This window comes from Phocoena phocoena, chromosome 10, assembly GCF_963924675.1.
Source record: "Phocoena phocoena chromosome 10, mPhoPho1.1, whole genome shotgun sequence".
Classification (NCBI taxonomy): Eukaryota; Metazoa; Chordata; class Mammalia; order Artiodactyla; family Phocoenidae; genus Phocoena; species Phocoena phocoena.
This window is the reverse complement of record NC_089228.1, coordinates 31,854,252-31,876,193: the sequence shown is the minus strand read 5'-3', so window position 1 is coordinate 31,876,193 and position 21,942 is coordinate 31,854,252. Positions and strand designations below refer to the sequence as shown.

General features: G+C 35.7%; 1 protein-coding gene across 1 annotated transcript in view; it reads right to left on the bottom strand.

Annotated features, from left to right (window-relative positions):
- The window catches only part of DNAH12 (dynein axonemal heavy chain 12), a 215,940-nt gene that overhangs the window by 36,946 nt on the left and 157,052 nt on the right, over window positions 1-21,942 (bottom strand). Inside the window, exons 46-57 of the mRNA XM_065885861.1 lie at window positions 21,375-21,537; window positions 20,582-20,662; window positions 20,069-20,245; window positions 17,717-17,848; window positions 15,844-15,933; window positions 15,062-15,202; window positions 12,005-12,246; window positions 10,850-10,997; window positions 10,401-10,546; window positions 4,142-4,356; window positions 3,263-3,455; window positions 1,778-1,970 (exon numbers count right to left, since the gene is read on the bottom strand). Coding sequence (XP_065741933.1) covers window positions 1,778-1,970; window positions 3,263-3,455; window positions 4,142-4,356; window positions 10,401-10,546; window positions 10,850-10,997; window positions 12,005-12,246; window positions 15,062-15,202; window positions 15,844-15,933; window positions 17,717-17,848; window positions 20,069-20,245; window positions 20,582-20,662; window positions 21,375-21,537 — 1,921 coding nt within the window. The remainder of the gene's footprint in view (window positions 1-1,777; window positions 1,971-3,262; window positions 3,456-4,141; window positions 4,357-10,400; window positions 10,547-10,849; window positions 10,998-12,004; window positions 12,247-15,061; window positions 15,203-15,843; window positions 15,934-17,716; window positions 17,849-20,068; window positions 20,246-20,581; window positions 20,663-21,374; window positions 21,538-21,942) is intronic.

Here is a 21,942-nt window from a genome sequence, read left to right as displayed (position 1 = left end):
AAGAATCCACAAGACTAAACTTCAATGAAGACAACTTTTGCAGGGAGGGAAGGCTTTGAAACTTATAGAACAAATTCTTTTTTTTTTTTTTTTAATATTTATTTATTTAATTGCACAGGGTCTTTGTTGTGGCATGTGAACTCTTAGTTGCAGCATGCATGTGGGATCTAGTTCTCTGACCAGGGATCAAACCCAGGCCCCCTCCATTGGGAGTGCGGAGTCTTATCCACTGCGCCACCAGGGAAGTCCAGAACAAATTCTTAAAGTTTTGTTTGTGTTTATTTAATCTTATGGGTTGGGATAAAAGGGAAAAGCAGGTTTTAGACTATGTGGGAACACTTTGCTCTGAAGATGGTTTATCTTACATCTGGGTGGGTGGGTAGATAAAAGTCAGGGCCAGATACAGAGCATGTTTTAAATCAAAATATATAGTGAATTCTAAATTATGTTTGTAATGATTAATGAGACCCAGTCAAAAAGACATTATGATTAAATTTCTCTCTTTTTGTAAGATGAAGTATTTGAACCAATAAATACTGATATCTACTTTCCTCTTTGAGTCTAATAGGAAATAAGCTGATAAATGCTTCCTGTCTTTTCTTCCCTTTGAGAAAACACTGTGGTGAGAGGAAAATGAGGAATGGGTTCTGCTCTGACGAACATTAATTGGAAAGGCAGACATTATAGAATATCTCAGCCACGGTCCTCAGATGGGAGGCTACCACAGCATATTACTCTAAGACACTACTCCTTTTGGCTCTCCTGAAATGAAAAACACAAACACAAAACAAAACAGTACACCTGGCTAGAGAGTCATTACCATCACATTCACATAAAACTAAACCCATCCCAAGGGGAAAGGTGCCTAGACCTTTTGGAAATCCTCTACCCCAAAACTGGGGTGCACGGGGTAGGGTGCAAACAGAAGAATACTGAGTAATTAGTGAAATTTCTATTAGGTTTCTTTTTATTTTTTAATTACGCCAATATTAAGATGTGTTTAATTCATTGGGTGGGCCAAGGAGGGTTGAAAGGTCTGAAAATCAGTAAAGTTAGCCTACTAAAGTCCTTCTGTATTATCATTTCATTGTGTGAACTTGGGCCTTAACTACTTTTTCTGGGCCCTACTTTTCTCAACTATGAAATGCTAAAGATGACAAATAGCTAAGGCTTCTTCCACCCATAACACTGTAGGATTATATTTTTTAAAAGATGCAATATAAAAATACCATTTAGCTGTGTTAGATGAATTTGCAATAAGTACATTATTGTATGTTTCTTCCTTCCTCTACCTGCCACTCCCAACTCTCATGCCTCTCTCCCAGATAAAAGACAAGACAATGTCAGAAGATCATCCTTATTAGTTCCTAGAACCACTTACTGTCCAATTAACCAGCAATTACCTTCACACATCTTAAGTTCCAACCACGAACAGAGGCAAGCCATATTCTCAAACTTAAGTTTTAGGTGAAGAGTCAATTAAAATTTGAATGAACCTGACTAGCTTACCCTACGTACACAATAATAAAAAGTATGTTTAAAATTCTTTTCATTCCAAATTTATTTCTTCTGTGTATAGGTGCCACAGAGATGACACCAGGTTTTGAATGATTCAACAGTATAAGATATTCTCTTATGAGTTTAAAATTAGTTTCTATCTTTTGGTATTTTATGAATCCTTTTCCTCTTCCCATAAGCCTAGTATAGCACTTTCCTTAGGGAGTGGGAGCACATTGGACTCTTAAGAATCTAAAAATTTCTAGGATTCTTTTTTTACCTGTTGTTTCTTTGTTATCTCATTGGACATCAATTTAGCAGAGTCTAAGACTTTAATTGCACTTTCATCTTCTAAAATGTTCCCTTCTGAAGATGATAATGTTTCTAAAATTTTTTTCTCTATATCTTTTAGCTGTTTCTTATTAGCTGCAGACTGAAGAATAAGAGCATTTCGTTCCTCTTCTAATTCTGGTCTAAAAAGATAAAAACATTTAGTCTAAATTTGTAGTATTTTATCCAAATATTAGATATCACAATTTTGTAGATAGTTAAATAATTTTGTAGACATATAATACAAATTAAGATGATTAATCTCTTTATCCTAACCTAAGAAAAAAATGCTCCCATGAAAATAATAATTTGAGAAATTCAAGCAAAAAAAGCATTAATTACATATATGTAAAATGTGGCAATAACATATACTACAGTAAGTCTAAGAATATGTTAAATTTACCATATGGCTTAGCTCATTGTGTGAGAATAAGAACTGGAAAAGAAACTCAGAATATGAGACTTCTTATCTATTCCTTGGCTTAATCATATTCAGTCCCATTTTCATCATCTCTTCTACAACAGGAGACAGAAAAGATGACTCATCCTACAACTGGCTCTTCAAGTAAAAGACAAAACTCGCACTTATATCTTAACAATGAAGGTATGAAACTTCAAAATAACATAATTCACCATGTTATAGAATATGTTATGACAGTTCTGTCTTGGATACTGCGCAAGTGGGATAAACATTGAAAATAACAAAAGAACTTCATGGTACATATTTTCACTTATAAGTTGATTTCATGTAATAGACTACTTGAGAGTGTTATATTAAGCTTCAAGTGGAATCGAAGGTTTCCTTCAGGAAGCAATTCTTTACTAGTAGCCCTTCTAGGTATCATAATATTTTTTCTCATTTAAAAAATAATACATGCTAGCAATGGAAAAATACATAAAGTATAAAGAAAATAATAAGAATTATCCATAATCTTACCAATCCTAAGGATTATCACTGTCAATATTCTTTCTCAATCTTTTTTTGGTATATATGGATATCCATTCATGCATTAACTTTTTAAAAACAAATATTACCCCTACCATATATAGGTTTGTATCCTGCTTTTTCATTCTTGTCCTAAGTATTTTCTTATTTCATTAATATCCTGTATATGTCTTTGAACACATTTCTGATTTTGTCTGTAGCATACATTCCTAGGGATGAAATTTTTTGGCTCAAACAGTCAGATACAAGTCAGAAGTCATGGCATATCACCTGAATCCGGCTACCCATATTAAAAGCCCAATATAACATGGTTGGTTTATAACTTACTTGTTATAGAATGGCTATTTTAAAGAATTAAATACTTATTTAATTTATAATGACAAAATATTAAATTTTGACAAGGTTTCAAAATAATCACATAACAAAAGTATTAATGGCCTACAAATATTCCTCTCTATACCCCCTGGAAGTATCTAAAAAAACACGTACCTCTCCTTTGCAACAACAATACCTAGTAATTGATCTTCAAGTCCTTCTGGAGTTATCATGAAATTGAGCAAAGATAGCTTTGTAGCCAGCTCTGGCATATAGTGTGGATTCCTCAGCTTTGTGGTGATATAAAACTTGAAATCAAAGGAATACTCAATAATGACCTCACCAAGTCTGAGGCAATCAATGCCACCTGTATTTCAGAAAAAAAATGCAGAATAAATAAGCCAAAGTTACATAGCCCATCCCCCCTGTTAAAGCCCTTCCTAGGTTACAAGTAAAAAGTCATAAAGTAATTTCAAACAGAATACAAAAAGGTGTTGCAAAAGTCACATATAACACAGAGGCAAGTAAGCAATTATACAGCAGGACTCATGAATTCTGGCGTACTATAAGACATTTTCTCTGGTTGTCATGGAGCCTTCTAAATAAAGATTCCTTTTAATCTTACTTCTTCCATTACTTTTCAATATATAAATATTGCTAAAGCTCTTAAAAGTACTAGAGCTTGACAGAGATAAAATTTTTATAAGCAGAAAGATATATGGTGGGCAACATTTACCTAAAGTCAACTCTGGTTCACATTAACCACTACTATTCATAGTAATGGACTTTGTGTGGTCCTTAGTCACAAGATAAAGGAATTTCAGGCTGGCTTCAACTTCATGTTCTCTACTGAACAGTCTAGGTAACAGTGATTAAGGCAATGAAGGTATTTACTTTAGAATATCTGATACTTGTTCCAAATTTCCTTTCATGCATAACAATGACACAGAAGTTCTGCGTTAACATTATTATTAAAATATGTAGTGCTTTTCTTGCCTCAGAGATAATCCAATCACCTTTCAGTTCTACCAACTAATATCAATTGATTTCTACCTTGTTTAAAAGTTTGTCTAAGTAGTAAAGGCTCCAAAGATGGATCCAGTTCTTCACCAACATTTTCTAATAGAAGTGGAGTTCCAAACTGAATACAGTTTTCCAGTGTTCTCATATAGTCTGAATCTGATAGCTTAATAACACTAAGCTGATTTTCTTTCTCAGAGTTTTTGATCCATTTATTGGCTTGACCCTGGGGGTCAATCATTAAAGGCCTAGAATATAATAAGAAATATTCTGAGGGGAATAAATAGATGTTGAGATTTCTTTAAAATTATATAATTTACATAATAAACATCACCATCAATCTGTACAAATACAAAGTGTTTCACATACATTATCAGGATTAATCTTCACAAAATTCCTGTGAGAAAAAAGTGAAAAGGAGTTTTATTCTCATTTATTTATTTATTTATTATTTATTTATTTGTTTTGCGGTACGCAGGCCTCTCACTGTTGTGGCCTCTCCAGTTGTGGAGCACAGGCTCTGGATGCACAGGCTAAGGGGCCATGGCTCACGGGTGCAGCCGCTCCGCGGCATGTGGGATCTTCCCGGACTGGGGCACGAACCCGTGTCCCCTGCATCGGCAGGCGGACTCTCAACCACTGCGCCACCAGGGAAGCCCCCCCTCATTTATTTTTAAAGTGAAGAAATTCAGTCTCAGGGAATACTTTGCCCAAGGTTCTAAGGTTAAAAAACTAGTTCAATGTCAGAAGTAGGATAAAGAGCTGTGTTTTTTCCAACATAACATACTGTTTTCATGGTAATTTTAATCCATGTCATCTGTTAACATAATATAAAAAATAATCCTACGTATTTGATAAAAACTTAAAATAAGAGATCCACTAGCCTATAACGGATTTCCTTAGGTTATGAGTAGAACCATAAACTAAGTTTCCAAGTTTAGTTTGGTATATATTTGAGATCTATTTAGGAATGTTTTCTATGTAAGTATGGTACAGACTTTGTGTTTAAGAACATATGATTCATGGTTTCAGAGAATCAAAATATGATGTGCTTTCCTCTTCTTCAGTGATGATGCTATCTTAGGTTCCTTTTATATTCAGTACAGTGCATTAAATTATCTTTTAAAAATATTAGCACAGAAAGGGGAGTTTTCATTCCATGTCACTTTGGCTTTCCCATTCTCCTTCTGTTTCAACAGCTTCTAGGGATAAAAATCCCCTTTCCCTTTGCCTAAAAATAAGCTCTTTAATCAACTACTCCCAGATAACTTTGTTTTTGTTTTTGTTTTTTCCGGTACGCGGGCCTCTCACTGTTGTGGCCTCTCCCATTGCGGTGCACAGGCTCCGGACGCGCAGGCTCAGCGGCCATGGCTCACGGGCCCAGCTGCTCCGCGGCATGTGGGATCTTCCCAGACCGGGGCACGAACCCGCGTCCCCTGCATCGGCAGGCGGACTCTCAACCACTGCGCCACCAGGGAAGCCCCCAGATAACTTTGTTCTTTTATTTTCTTTCCTTTCCAAAAAACAAAACAATCCAATACTAGCTGACTGGTTGTTTTCTTTCTCTGCTCAAACTGTGCTGAAATCCTATTGAAAGCACAAAAAAGTACAGACACTAGTTAAAATTTACTTTTGCTATCATAGCAAACAGAGGAAAAGTGTTCCGGAAATGAGAAAGTTATTTTGCACACAATTGCTTAAAAGTTGTCTAGTAATTAGACTAGATGCTTTCAGTACCTTTCAAGGTCCTGTTTAAAGGGACATTTTTTCTTCCTTACATATCCTTATTATTGGAAAAATATGGTATTTGTTCATTCCCCTGCAAAAAGTAACTATTTCTGTCAATTAAGATTTTTAATGCCTATCAATATTCTTGGTAAAACCTAAATCAATGTTCTCAGTAATGCAATAATTAGAGATCTTGTTTATTCTAAAAGAAATCCAACTTCTACTTAATACAACTTTCTGTTTTACAAATACAATTGGAAAATTGAGTTGTGTCCATCAGAGAAATAACACCATGCCAAGTTATTTGTATTCTGTATGTACATGACTGTAGGTATGAAAGTAATGCTCATCTACATCTGAGATCTTTGGGCAGTCTGAAGAAAAAAGCATTATCAATCTATGCTTCTGACAGAGCTAGTAATTTTGGGGAAAACAAAGCTTTGCTGTTAAGTAGGCAGTAGCCAGTGTTGTATTAGTAAACGATAATAAAGCAGAAGAGTAAGTATTTTCATTGTGGTTAAAAAGTAAGCAAGGGGGGGCTTCCCTGGTGGCGCAGTGGTTGAGAGTCCGCCTGCCGATGCAGAGGACACGGGTTTGTGCCCCGGTACGGGAAGATCCTATATGCCGTGGAGCAGCTAGGTCTGTGAGCCAGGGCTGCTGAGCCTTCGCGTCTGGAGCCTGTGCTCCACAACCGGAGAGGCCACAACAGTGAGAGGCCCGCGTACCGCAAAAAAAAAAAAAAGTAAGCAAGGGGCTTCCCTGGTAGCACTCCATGGTATGGAGTGACATTTTTAAAGGAAAAAAGGAAAACCAAAAGAATCCAAAAAACTGTCAACTCAGAATTCTAAACCCAGCAAACAATATCTTTCAAAATGAAGATGAAATAAAGAAAAAAAGCTAAATGAATTAATTGCCAATAGACCTGTACTCAGGAAGTGCTAAAAATATTTGTCAGGCAGAAGAAATATGAAAATAGATAGAAACATAAAGAAATGAAGAAGTCTAAGGGCATTCCCTGGCAGCCCAGTGGTTAGGGCTTGGTTCTTTCACTGCTGTGACCCAGGTTCAATCCATGGTTAGGGAACTAAGATCTTGTAAGCCGTGCCACCACAAGGCCAAAAAGAAAAAACAATCAAAAAGTCCAAAAATGGGGAAAAAATGAACATAAACATAAAAGACATTTTTCTTATATTTAAGCACCCTAACATAATTACTGTCTAAAGCAAAAATAGTAACAATGTATTGTGGGATTTATGACATATGAAAAATAAAATATACAATAACAGCGCAATAAATAGGAGAGAGACATTGGAACTATACTGTTGAAAGATTCTTATACTATATGTGTAGCAGTATATTGCTATCTGAAAGTATTCAGAAACTAAAGATGTGTATTGTAAACTCTAGAGCAAACACTTAAAATAGGGAATATATAACCAACAAGCAAATAGTGGAGATAAGATGGAATCATAAAAAAATTCAATTAATCCAAAGCCAGGTGGAAAAAGAAGATAAAAGGAACAAAGAACAGATGAGACAAACAGAAAAGAACTTGTAAGACAGTAGAGTTAAATCTAAATGTATCAATAATTCCATTAAGTATAACTGATCTAAATACTCTGATTACAAGTGAGAATTATATCAATTATATCTCTATTTTAAAAAACGAAAAAAAGTCATGTAATCCCTCTCATTTAAAAGCTTCAAATTGTTGGTAATGTTCTGCATCTTGATTGTGGCAGGGATCATATGACCATAGGCCTTAATCAAAATTCATAAAACACTGCACCTAAAAAGGGTGAATTTTATTGTATATATCATATCTCAATAAACCTGACATAAAATTAAAGAAAAAATAAAGTGAGGAGAAAAACAAAGACATTTTCAGACCAATTCACAAGTCCTTACTAAACGAAAGACTGAAGGGACAAAGATAGCATTACAAATCAGTGAGGAAAGGAAGAATAACTCAATAAATGCTGCTGGGGTAAATGGTTATCATTATAAAATAAATAAATAAAATTAGATCCTTACCTTTCATCACATCCAAAGATGCAAAAAGAAGCAAGCAACAGGGTTCTAACTGTAAACTGCTTTCCCAGTTCACGACTCTTTCTGAGAACTATATTCTTGACCTACTCATGTGTGTTACTACAATGGCTTGGCCCCCAACCATAGGTGACAAGACCTAGTATGGATATTTGTCCCACACTAAACTAATCAGATTTTTCTCTCATGGGAATTTGAACTTGTACTTAATGGTTCTGGTTAATGTATATTATTCAACTGATGTGTTTTGTGAACTTAGGAACTAAGGCTTCATTAGGGAATGGCCATATGTACAGAAGAACAGAATCAGCATATAATCAGAGACAGACCAATGAAGCAGCTGCACAGAGAAAAACACAGAAAATAGGTCCTACAGTGAGGGAGAGAAAAAGAGACAGAGGGAGAGATTGAGACTGATTGGGAGAGATACCAACTTTCATTGGCATTTTCATTACAAAAGCCTACTGGCTCAACTTTTCTCTGAGGTACACTTAAGATACTCTAAAGTGAGTAGCCAAAAGAGTGAACATTAGTTACATTACTGGGTTCTGCTGTTAGGAGGCAGAGAGAAGAGATTAAGCCTCTGTGGTCACTTACAGTGTCCAGAAGGATGATAGCCATAGATGAACACATTGGTCCCAACTGGCAAGAGGTGAAGTCTGGTCTATAAGGATGGAGACTCATCCCTCAGAACTGACCCAGTCCATGACTTATTGACCAGACAGTCCAAAAATAACAGGTAGAAAGGAGCAACACCATTGAAACATTACTGTATTAGAAGAGTCATATTTCTGCCAGAAAATGACAGATTGTTTTCTTCAATTTACATACAATCCTGAAACCTCTGGTTTCCCTGGATTTCAGTTAAGCCTTATAGATATCCTAATAGCATTTTTGAACTGCAATTTTAAAAATCTGAATGGCCACCAAATGCATAGAAAAGAGTTTTAAAACAGAATACTCAGGGTCAAATATTCTGTTAAATAGAACTTGCCCTGCTTTACAAGAGAACACATTTTCTGGAATAGCTAATTACACTTCCTCAGATTGTAATAAATTTTACTAATTGCCTAGACGTTTCAACCTAAGGATGTTCACTCTCAAGTAAAATTTTGAGTGGATAAGCACTCAAAACACATACATCAGTATTTCAGTAAAATGATACTATCAATATAAAGGAGACTTAGACGTCTTGAAGTATCTAGTAAGTTTTCCAAAGAATATAATAAACAATACCTCAACCTTTTAGAATGTAAGATTCCCTTGTATCTTTAATGTATCTTATATCCCAAAAGAAGACTGAAATTTCCATTACAGTTATAAAGGTAGCAAATGGGATACCCTATTCCACATTTCACTTAACATAATAAATAAGAACAAGGATTTGGAAGTTAAATTGCCTGGGTTCAAATTCTTACTCCACCATTTATTAGCTCAGTTATCTCACTACATTTCAAATTAGTAAATCACTGTGGGCCTCAGTCGTCTCATCTGTAAAATGGAATAATAAGAACTAACTCACAGGAATTTGTGAGGATATAAGGCACTTACAAAGTACCTCATGAATATAAGAACTCAATAGTATCTATCATAGTATATTTGACATAAGATCCCAAGAAAAGACTTAAATTAGATGACATGACTAAATAACCATTTATAAGAAACTATTTCTCAGATGAGAGCAATTTCCCAAGTTTTTGAAAGTGATATAAATAAAAGGATAACAATAAAAACCATTTGGAAAACTCATATAGTTATCACACTATCAGTGATAGTGTTGAAAAATATACATGAAATTGCATAAATTATTGTTATAGTATCAGGAAAATGGGTAGAAATACCTAGTTAAAATAAATACATTGAATAGCCAAAACCTGCCAACGGCCCAAGTGTCCGTCAACAGGAAAATGCATAAAGTTATATAGTCATGTAATGGAATACTACTCAGCACAAAAATTAGTAAGATTATGCTGTGTGGAAAAAGCCTTATACAAAAGACTACATACAGTATGATTCCATTTATATGAAGTTCTAGAATAGGCAAAACTAACCTGTGATGGAAAATAATCAGAATAATAATCTCCTATGGGATGAGGGTGGGGATTTACTGGGAAGGGACAAAAGAGAATGTTTTATACCTTGACAGAGGTTTGGGTTGCACAAGTGCATACTTTTGTTAGAACTCATTGAATGGTATAGTTTTAAGTTTTGTGTATTTCATTGTATGTAAATTTTACCTCAAAAGAAAAAAAAAAACAAATATTGAACTTTAGTTAATGATATGCATGCTGAAGTATTTGGAAGGAAGTAGATCCATGTCTGCAACATATGTTGAAATACATGAAAAAGGATGAGTTGATGGATGGATAGAGGGATAGATAAGAATAATAAAATGTTAATTGTAGGATCTAGGAAGTAGTAGCTATACAGGCACTTTAAAATCCTTTCAACTTTTCTCTATATTTGAAAACCTTAAAATAAAATAATTGAAAAGTAAATACTTTATGTTCCTTACCAACGCCTGGAGTTATTAACAATCACTCCATTGTCTATGGAGAAAGTATCTGTAGGCAATCCAGCAATATTCCAAGCTCTAATTTTTACTGGATCACCCAGGGTCTTACTCAATGAGAACTCCTCTGAACATGGGATTTTTTTCTGCTGTAAGAAATAAACAAATTTCTTTTGATGTTTTCTCTTGTCTTGTTGATTGAAATATTGTTAACATTAAAATACTGATTTAATTGTTATTAGATATTGTTTAATAATTCTAAAGAATAAAAAGAAAACTGAAAGGAAAGTTGGACTATTTTACTGATCAAACAAGAAGAAAAAAAGAAAAACCCCATATTTTCAGTCATTTCTCCCCTTCTCTGTTTTTATTATCATCTTTTCCCCCCAGATACCCCAACACATACTTTAAGTGTTCTACATAAAGAAACTTATGAAATATAAAACCATTACCTTGCACAACATGCTCCAATCTTCTGTACATGTTTGTCGAAAGCCAGCAGTGAAAGCACCAAGGTAGGCTATTACTCCTGCGGATACTAAGACATCACCAGTCAAATTTTCATATACTATCTGAAGGTCATCTGCAGCTTGAGACCATCTGGGAGATTAATCAAAGGCAAAATAGCCTCATCATAGAGAATGATCTATGATAGTAATTGAAAGGGCTAGGGGCTTCTAGTCCAAACTCTATAACAAAATGCCAAGAAATGTTGGGCACTTGCTTATCTATAAGCAAGGAGGTTGGGTCCCTTCTAGCTCTAACATGCTAGAATATATATCTATGTTATACAAATGATAATCTACCTTTGATTATTAGAATATTGGGCATTTCTTACAGGACTTGTTCTTTCAGAATAAGCAAAACAAAACAAAAAAACCACCAGCATTTTGTCTAATAATTTTAATCAGGATGATTTGGTCTAGTGGTCCTGCTATTTGTTCCTGAAAAACATAGGAACATTTGCCATTCATTACCAAAAATTACATTTAAGTTGTATAGCAGCTGACATACTAATGCTAAGGTTGATATTTTTTTGCATTTAATGAAACCTTTACAATAAAAAGTGCATTACAAAACCATCCAATCTACCTTACAAAGTATTGTCAAAAGTATGTAACTTTATCATGCTATTCATTCAACAAATATAGTTAATAACTATGATAGTTGGCTGGCCAGTACAAATAAATAGATTAAAATGAAGCTAACTGGCTTTGTTATATCAAGTCAGTTATCTGAAATAAATTTAACAAAATGAACCATATATCCAATACTCCCTCCCAAACATTTTATTATGAAAAATTTTAACATACATAAAATTGGAAAGAATTGCACAATGATCACCCACATACTCACCACTTAAAAATTATCATTTGTTTTATTTGCTTCTTTCTCTCTCTCTCTCTCTTTTAACATTTGAAAGCAAGTTGCAAACACCATCCTTGACATTGATATTCTGTTAGGAGGAGCTTAGCCAGGTGCTTTATAGAAAGTCCCACAATCTCAACCAGCCATTTAAAACTCAGTAATCATAATAAATACCCAAAGAAAGTCACATATTCAAGCCCGACATTTTAAAATATTGTTAAAAGGAGTAGAGATCTGACCTTGATTTTTCTCCACCTAGTCCTCCAATTAGTTTTGAGGCTCTTTCAAGTTTCTTAGCACAGAGTTCCACCTGGTCTTCTAAACGAGCCTTTTCCTCAGTTTTCTCAAGAAATGTTGCTTGTAAATTTTCCAGATGATGCTCTACTTCTGCTAGTTCTGCTCTCTTCTGATTCAAAAGCTCCATTGTCTCAGCTAAGGACTTCTGAGCTTCTGTTAAGCGGGCTTTCTTAGGAGCCACTACCTGTTTGGGAACAATATATACAGCTATAATGTGTACTATATAAAACTGACAATCGACATAATCCTTTATAGATATTATGAATTTTAAATGTTTATTTATGATTATAAATACATTTATCACTTATAACAATAAATTATACAAATTTTAAATGCCTTAAATCTTATATCATATTTTTATAGGCAGATAAAGTAAAATATATTTCTATGTCTTATAAAATATATAAAATCATTCTGGACTAGCAAACAGTTATCTATAAAATAGGCAAGTTATTCTGGACTAATAAAATGTCATAGTATGTAGCAAGAATAGCATAATAAATAGCAAAATATCTCAAAATAATGAGGAGTTGCCATTCAACTGCTGCAAAAAAAAATAGAAAAACATGTAACAGGCGTTAACAAATGCTTAAAAATACACGAAAGTGCTTTTTTTTTTTTTTGGCATTTCCAAGTCAGCTTGGAAATTCTCAGTGTCTTCCCAGTCATCTGAGACTTACATTTGCCTTGAGGGGATTAAGACAGTAGCAGTAATACAAAGAGAAATAAAGTCTCGTTGTTCATCTTCACTACCAAAACTGAATTTTCCTCAACAAATCTTGAAAAGTGACACTTTGTTGAGAGAAAAAGAATTTTCTAAATTTCTTATTTTATTATGCTCATTAGTATCAATATATCAAGAATGGGGTTTGGTCAACTTGATCAGAGTGTACTATAAGCCACCAGTAGAAGGAATTTACAAGATGACCAAAGAGAGTATATGTCCATTTGAAAGAAGGGAGATCTAAGTCTTCTGGTACATTGCCGTGAATGAGCTAAAGGGTAAGAGGAAGAGTGAGGCAAAGAATCAGATATTGGGGCTCCCCTGGTGGCGCAGTGGTTAAGAATCCTCCTGCCAGACTCCCCTGGTGGCGCAGTGGTTGAGAGTCTGCCTGCCGATGCAGGGGACACGGGTTCGTGCCCCAGAACGGGAAGATCCCACATGCCGCGGAGCGGCTAGGCCCGTGAGCCATGGCCGCTGAGCCTGCGCATCTGGAGCCTGTGCTCCGCAACGGGAGAGGCCACAACAGTGAGAGGCCTGTGTACCGCAAAAAAAAAAAAAAAAAAAGAATCCTCTTGCCAATGTAGGGGACACAGGTTTGAGCCCTGGTCTGGAAAGATCCCAAATGCCACAGAGCAACTAAGCCCGTGCGCCACAACTAGAGTCTGCGCTCTAGAGCTCAGGAACCACAACTACTGAGCCCGCGTGCCACAACTACTGAAGCCTGTGTGCCTAGAGCCCCTGCACCGCAACAAGAGAAGCCACTGCAATGAGAAGCCTGTGCACTGCAACGAATAGTAGCCCCCGCTCACTGCAATTAGAGAAAGCCTGCACACAGCAACCAAGACCCAGAGCACACACACACACACACACACACACACCAAAGGATCAGATATTGAATTAGGAAGCTCCACTTTCTACTTTGGAGAAGACCTTGCTGGATATCTCCCTTCAACCCCTCCATAACAACATGAGACAGGTGCATCAGAATTAAAATAGCAGTGTGGAGGTGTAGAGTGGAAAGTCAGAAAAGAACCTGAATACCTTAGATTCTCAGCTTTATAGAAAGGATCCAGAAGATTCCACATGTGTAAATTAGCTGAGTTGAGAGCTTGCCGACCTGCTGAGATTACTATGGGGAGGGACAAGATGTTCAAATGGAAGAACATCCATTAAAATTAATTTTAGGGCTTCCCTGGTGGCGCCGTGGTTAAGAATCTGCCTGCCAATGCAGGGGACACGGGTTCGAGCCCTGGTCCAGGAAGATACCATATGCTGCAGAGCAACTAAGCCTGTGTGCCACAACTGCTGAGCTTGCACTCTAGAGCCCATGAGCCACACCTACTGAGCCCGTGTGCCACAACAAGAGAAGCCACCGCAGTGAGAAGCCTGCGCACCACAACGAAGAGTAGCCCCCACTCGCCGCAACTACAGAGAGCCTGCGTGCAGCAATGAAGACCCAACACAGCCAAAAATAAATAAAAATAAAGTAAATTTATTTTAAAAAATTAATTTTATTTCTTTAACAGGTGTATAAAGGTCTACTTCCCTGAAATTTACAGTCACAGTCTGTACCTCTCTACAGGTACATATACCTTATTAAGAATATCTTCTCAATCATTACAGCCTGACCACTCATCCTATACTCTGAGGTTGTTCTAAACACATGCTATCATGTATTTCCATGAGTATTTTTATTTATATTTCCTGCTCCCCTTGGTAGAATTCTGCAAGCTCCTGAGGACAAGGCCAGTGTTTCCTTGGTCCTTTGCTAGTCAAATTTACAAAATGCTCTTAACCATTCTCTGCTCTCCCAGGAATTTGGCCTCAGTGGGTACTCTAAAAAAGACTCCCTATCACTGCATGCCATGGCTTGATTCCACGCTCCGCCTCTTAACCCTACTGGAATTTCTTACTTCTGACCTTTGCATCAAGATTTTAATCTGCCACTTTGCCCTTGGTGTTTTGGATTTTTCTTTGCTTCTGCAGTCCCCTCATAAAACTTAATTCTCTTTTGCCCCAGGTCCCTGTAGCTATAGGTCAGTCTGGCCAACTCCAATGATCATCCCTGCTCTCACTTACACTAGTCCCAGGTTATGTCACACATAAGTATTCTCTTCATGTACTAGATACTCAGTTAATGCCTGATGATTATGCTGCAGCAGGACAAATTCTTTGTGGTATCACTTTTAGAAACTTCTTAACTAGTAAATATCGGCATAGATTTTAACTTATGGGAATATTTCAACACAAAATGATGCGCTGATCCTCAAAATACCTTTGCAACTCTGTCATACACCTCCATAGCCATGATCCACTTACAAAGACCCTCAGCTGCAGAGGAAGCTTTAGCAACCTTAGGGGGATCAAATTCAGGGTTTGTTAAGTATTCACCACGAATCTTCTGCATAACAGTCACCTATAAAACAAAGATTTAGATCTTAAGATTTCAACATATATCACGCAACCATAGATGAAAAATTAATCATACACAGTAAAAAAAAAAAGTATATAAAAAAGTTATGTTGCCTTTAAAAACCAAAGTGAGTACTTTGAGATATTTTTAAAATAAGCATAATTGTAGCAGTCATATTTGTGAGCAAAATATGCAAACTTATTACAGATAGTGAAACAAGGTATTTCTTCCAAAAAAATTAAAAGACTTGTGTAGTTTGGGAAAACATATGGAAATAAGGAAGAACAATTAAACATAAATAAATAGAAGTTTGGATGAAAAACAACTATACTTTTTTACTTCACAAATTTGTATATCTAATTTATTAAGAAATAAACCATTATAAGACACTTGGAGAACTCTTTCATGTCAATAATACACTAAGACAGTAATTTATTCCATGACTTTTGATGGTCTGAAAGAGGAGAGGTTTTATGTATTATGAGAATTCATAATAGTAATTAAAAAATATAATACTCATTTATTTATTATCTTAATTCTAAAGACAGACTATCTTCTTATGTTTTATATAATATTGCAAAATGTTAAAGATTTTATACATCTTGGTAAAATTACATTTGTAGAAAAAATCCAATGAAACTCACCGGAATGTTGTCTTTGTCATATTCTCTCAAATCTCTTAGGAAATTCATATCTCCCAGAAGTTTTTTGCTAGGTCCCCAGTAATCTAATATCTATAAATAAAATTTATGGAAACTTATTAGATGTGCAATTAAATATGCTTGATATAAAACTTTTCTTCTTGAGGTTTAAGATATATTAATCCAGAGAAACTATACACTGTACTTTCAAAATATAAACCTACATCTCCTTGGAAATGAAATAAAGAGACTTCTCTCCCTAAGAACATGTTAAGTATATCAAATATTTAAAATATGTATATGAACTTATATATTGACTTTATTATTAAAAATTAAATATTAGAAGGCAAAAGATATGTTTATTTCTCTTTAGAAAACTTAAGAAAAGCAGCTGGTATAAACACCATCACAATTTTCATATAAGAAAATATATTTTTTTAATTTCAACTTTTATTTTCCATTAATCTTGACTTTCAAACCAGAAAGGTAGTGCCATAGACTGAAAGTTTGTGGCCTTTCCCCAAATTCGTATGCTGAAGCCTACTCCCCAGTGTAATAGTATTTGGAGGTGGGGTCTTTGGGAGGTGGTCTTTGGTCTGAGAAATAGACCTCAGAGAGGTCCCTCACCCATCCACTATGTGAGGACACAACAAAGAGTGGCAGTCTATAAACCGGGAAGTGAACCCTCACCAGACACTGAATCTACTGTAGTCTTGATTTTGGACTTCCCAGCCTCCAGAAGTGTGAGAAATAAATTTTTGTTGTTTATAAGCCACCCCTATCTATGGTAACTTGTTATAGTAGCCCAAATGGACTAAAACGGGTAGCAAATATTTTTCTTATAGAAAATCTCCTCACCTACCTAGACTTCCCAAGTGGAATAAAGAAGAGAAAGCAGAAAGACAAAGATTATACACTGCTCTGTCAGTTATAACATAAAGCACATGGTACTTGTGCTAATAAAAGGTGTTAAATAAGTAGCTGAACATTCTTTTTATTAATTTCAGAAGCCTGATGGGGTGTATGTGTGTGTGTGTATGTCTATCTGTGTGTGCGTGAGAATAACTTGTTAAGAGCCTATTTATTTTCTTTATCTTTATTATGTCAACGAAGGATAGAATGGCCAAAAAAAAAAAAAATCCCGATTTTCCAATTCAGGAATTCAAACCTAGGTATTGTAAAAACCTGAAAAGAAAATAAGTCTATAAATTTAGTTTAGGATAGATGTTATACCATCTTTTTTAAGGGAGATACCTTTGAATAATAATTGTAATAACAACTAACATTTAGTAATAAATGTGTAATATTTATTATTATAAACAGCTTACTGTTTATAAGGCCTTATACATAAGAGCTTTATATGTATTAACTAATCTAATCCTTGCATTAACTTTGTGAGGCAGGTACTATGACAATCCTCTTTTTACGGAGTTCCACAGAAGTTAAGCATTGTCCCCAGGGTCACATTGCTAGGAGGGTCAGAATTTCTGAATATAGACATTCTGGCTCCAGAGCAAATGCTCTTAACAACGTCACCGTACTGCTTAACAGCAGAATTTTTTGAATGCTCAGAAACACCTATATAACCATATCACGTTCTTGAGACTCTTAGCTGGAAAAGCACAGGTGTCTCACTGTTCATTCAACCCCACCCCATGACAGTGGGGAATTCTGCATAGACAGAAAAGGAGATGGAAACAACTGGAACTACATTTTTCTGATGCTATACTGCGTTAGCTTTATCTAGGATACATATAATCTGGAAAACAATATGTCTTCCCTGAACTGGGTACTGTTGACATTTAATTTGATAATAGTTGCTGTAAAGTGTTCTGTACATTCATGAATATGATATAAATCTGTGTCTAGTTATTACCTTGCCTCCAGTTCCTGAAGGATCTGAAACTTTTTCTGGTTTTATATCTTTCATAACACAAACAGCTGCCATAACTAGTTTAACACCAGATGGAGGATTCTTCATTGACTTCACAATTGTAATGTCAGCTGGCTAAATAAAAAGAAAACAGTAGGCTTCAGAATAGCCTACTTTTAAATAATAAGAGTTTCAAAAATAATGTTGGAGAATAATAAAAGCATAAATTTTCATTTGAAACTAATTGTTTTTTGCTTTGCATGGTTATGAAAGAATTAACAAAAGAGAACTTAAGTACAGTAAACCAATGGTTCCCAAGTGTTTGAGAGCTCATAGGTCCTTATGAGAATATGGTGACAGCTAAGAATCTTGCAGAGAAAATATTTTTGCGCACATGCACAAAATTTTTATATAGTCACATGCCAAGCCCACACATGGAATCCACGTTAATAACCCTAAGTTAAATAAAGACTTAATTCTATATTTGCTTATATGTTAGCTTTACCCACCAAAAATGAAAGAAGAGGTAAGTTCCAATTCCAAACTTATTTTCTAAAAACGTATATATTATTACGACAGACACAATTGATTCAGTTAGTTATTGTCCACTCCAGTATCCTTCTGACTTCCCTTGCAATTGCTGGAAAGCTAAAAATTTATCTTAGTTCCCCATGCAGCTAGAGTTGTGGGAGGTCGTTAGGTCCTACCATCAGATCACTTGAGTGATACTAGAATTCAGAATGAATAAGTGAGGACACTTGCAGGGTACGAGGCATCTGTTTTGCTGATATGGATTATGGTGGAGGCAATATGGCTCTGTAAGAAGGCTCTGCAGGCTTCCAACTCAGAGGGATCATTCCTCTGGTAGATTAGTGCCTCAGTCTAGCTTTGTGAGTCATTCCTGGCAGCTCAGCCTAGAATCTATTTACTTAGCTCTTCCAAGAATTCTGTAATTTATTTATAAAATTCCCTAAAGAATCTTTGCTAACACTAGTCAATTCTCTTCTCTGCAACTGAACCCTAACTCTTTTCTATAATACAGTATTTGATACTAGGAAGGGTACAAACAACTAAAAGGGAAACCTGATACTGATAACTTGAACTGGTGGTGTTTAAAGGCATCAAGAATCCTGTGAGTATCAGAGGATACAGTACTGAAAGTCCATGGTACACAGTGATAAAAGTTACCTAAATTCATGCTCATGGTCGTCTAGAATGGAGTGTCTATTAAAAACAAACTTTGTCAAAATGATTGGCTCCTGTGATAAACATCTAAGGAGAGAATGAAGAAAGACTACTGGGTAGAATGTGGCTTTTAAATGCGACAGAGAGCAGACATGAAGAAAATAATAAGCTCAGAATTTTAAAATTAAAATTCTGGTTAAATTCCTCGTTCACAGCACAGTGACAGTTTCTAAATATAAATGACCTAACACAATCTTAAGTCTTACAACTACAAGTCTGATATAACTGAAAATCAGATATAGAGTTTGATCCTGAAGATGCTGAATTACTAATATGTTGAGCTCACTATCTTGTCAGGTATCTTATGTGAAAGTTGTAGCGGTCCCTAAACTTTCTGGCACCAGGGACCGGTTTCATGGAAGACAATTTTTCCACGGATGGCGGGTGGAGGGTGGCTGGGGGATGGTTCAGTTGATACTGCAAGCCATGGTTCAGGCGGTAATGCGACTGACGCAGAGCGGCGGATGAAGCTTCGCCTGCCCGCCACTCACCTCCTGCTGTGCAGCCACGTTCCTAACAGGCTGCAGACCAGTAGCAGTCTGTGGCCTGGGGGCTGGGGACCCCTGAGTTAGGGCATTGATTAGGAAAAAAGGTAAAGAATGGGGTCTGAATATCCTGAACTTCCATACTACACTGGGCCTCCCTAGTCAACAGAAGCTGGTCTGTCTGTTTGGTGAGGTTATTCTAGTTTTGCCTAAAGACCCTGTAGAGTCATACACAACATAGTGTAATGCCGACAGGTGTGACCCACATCTATATTGTAAATGATCTTTAGGTTTTGCTGTACATGCATGTCCAGAAGGCTGCAGAAAGGTAGCTCAACATTCTATTTAACATATGCCTCCTGGTCCATGTACAGAACCACTGTGGCCTCTTGGAGATTATTCCATTCCCACTGGAATATCCTGAATGAAAATTATAAATAATATATGAAAAGCAAAAAATATAAGATAACAGTATAGCAAAAAGGAATTGTTAAGAGTCAAGTTTCATTTGACTGGACAAAAACAATATAATACCACCCACTGAAAGTGAACTACACCGAATTAACCAAGTATCTGTATGCAGTTTTACTTTGTTGATGAAACATAAGCTAATTCAAACACTTGCCTTTAGTGTATCCAGTGCAGACAGAGCTGCTTCCAAAGCTGGAATCGCCTCAGCTAGATCACTTTCACACTCATTTTTCAGAGCTTGGGCTTCTTCAGCCTTTCCACTGGCTATCTCTTCATCAAATTTCACAAACTCTCTTTTTGCTTCTACTTGTGCAGATTCTATCTCAATAATCTAAAGAAAAGAAAGAAAAAAATAAAGACATTTCCTTAAACATCCTAATGCTTTCTCTATCCTAGAGACAAAAGAACATTTGAAGATTAGGGAACCCGACATATCATTTTGAAGGATAAAATGAGGAGAAATGTAAATACACATGACCTAATTTGGTAATGGGCTCCCCATCTCTCTTCAAAAACAACAGAAACCACATGGAACCCAATGAGTCAATTGAAAAGGGTAACATCCCTAAGATCTAGTGGCAAAAAAATTAAGGCTTATTTTCAAGGCTGATTTTACATATTTCAATTGTCCTCTGACATCAGTTTTTAAAAATTCAGGATACTTTACCTGCATCATATGTGCATTTTCAATTTTAGCTTCCTCCAATTTGGGCTGTAACTGAACAAGCTCTATTTTCATTTCACCAACCTAAGTAAACAATTTGTCATTAGTTTTCATAACTACAATAGCTACGGAAGCCAAACAGAGAAAATTGAAACTTAAATGTATTATAAGGTATTGGGGACAGAAAACCTTAACTTTTTTTTTCCAGTTCTTTACATGATAAACAAAACCATGAGAGTGTGACCAGTTTTCTTCACAAAAGACTTTATCTTCCTTGAGTATGACAGGGCAGTGGAAGAATGCAGTTGTTGAGGAAGAAAATCAGGTAGAAAAAAGGTGGCAGCCTGGGCTATCCCTATTAATACTATGTGCCTGGTATACAGTGCATCCAGACCACCCCAACACTCTGTTGCCTATGTTGAAATAATGCTAATAAGTATTACTAGCACTTGACTCATTTTTTTAAAAACCCAATCTTATATTTAACCAGCCATTACAATAAAAAGTCAACCCTGACATTATATTCTCTCCAAATGCCAAAGAATTAAGAATAAAACTGGGTGTATTTGAGTCTGTGTGGTCTGGGAAACTCAGTGAACTTCTGTAAAATTTACTTTACTCATCTGTAAAATGAGGATGATAAAAGTGTCTACCTCATGGAGTTGTTATGAGGAATAATTGAAGGAATGTACATGAAGCACATAACACAGTACCTGGCACATAATATATTCTCAATAAATTATAGCTCTTCTATTTCCCATTATGTATTACCATTTGAGCAGCTCCTCAAATTTACCTGAGACTCAGCAAAAGCTAATTTGTCAAGTCCATTCACATATCGCTGTTTTGCTTCCATTATAGCTTGTTGCCTCTTAGTCAAAAGCTGTCGAAATGAGGCAATAAGTTCAAGGTAAGAAGTAGCAGTAACATAGTTATGTCGTCCTAATGTGTGCAAGAACCTAAAAGAGAGGCAGATGGCATATCTTACTATAAGTAATGGGTTTTACAAAGTAAGAAGTAAATTCGACATAGCATTAACAACAAACATTTAAGAATAAAGGTTAATTTTATTCAGAAGCTGCTGAATACTTGAAGTTTACAAAATCCTAGAATTTTACACAGAACCATTGCCTAATTTCTTGTCTACAAAATATCAAATAGCAATGGTGTAGTTAAAAAGCACAAATCAACAAAGATATGTCTCAAAAGAGAACTATAGCAAGAAAGATATAGGTAGGTCTTTTTACATGTTTCATATGCCAGGAGGATCTAAGAGACCCAAGATACTGTACAAGAGTATAGTAGGAAAGGGGACTGCAGATAGCATAGGAAGAATGAGTCATCATTCCTTGCACACGTGTCAC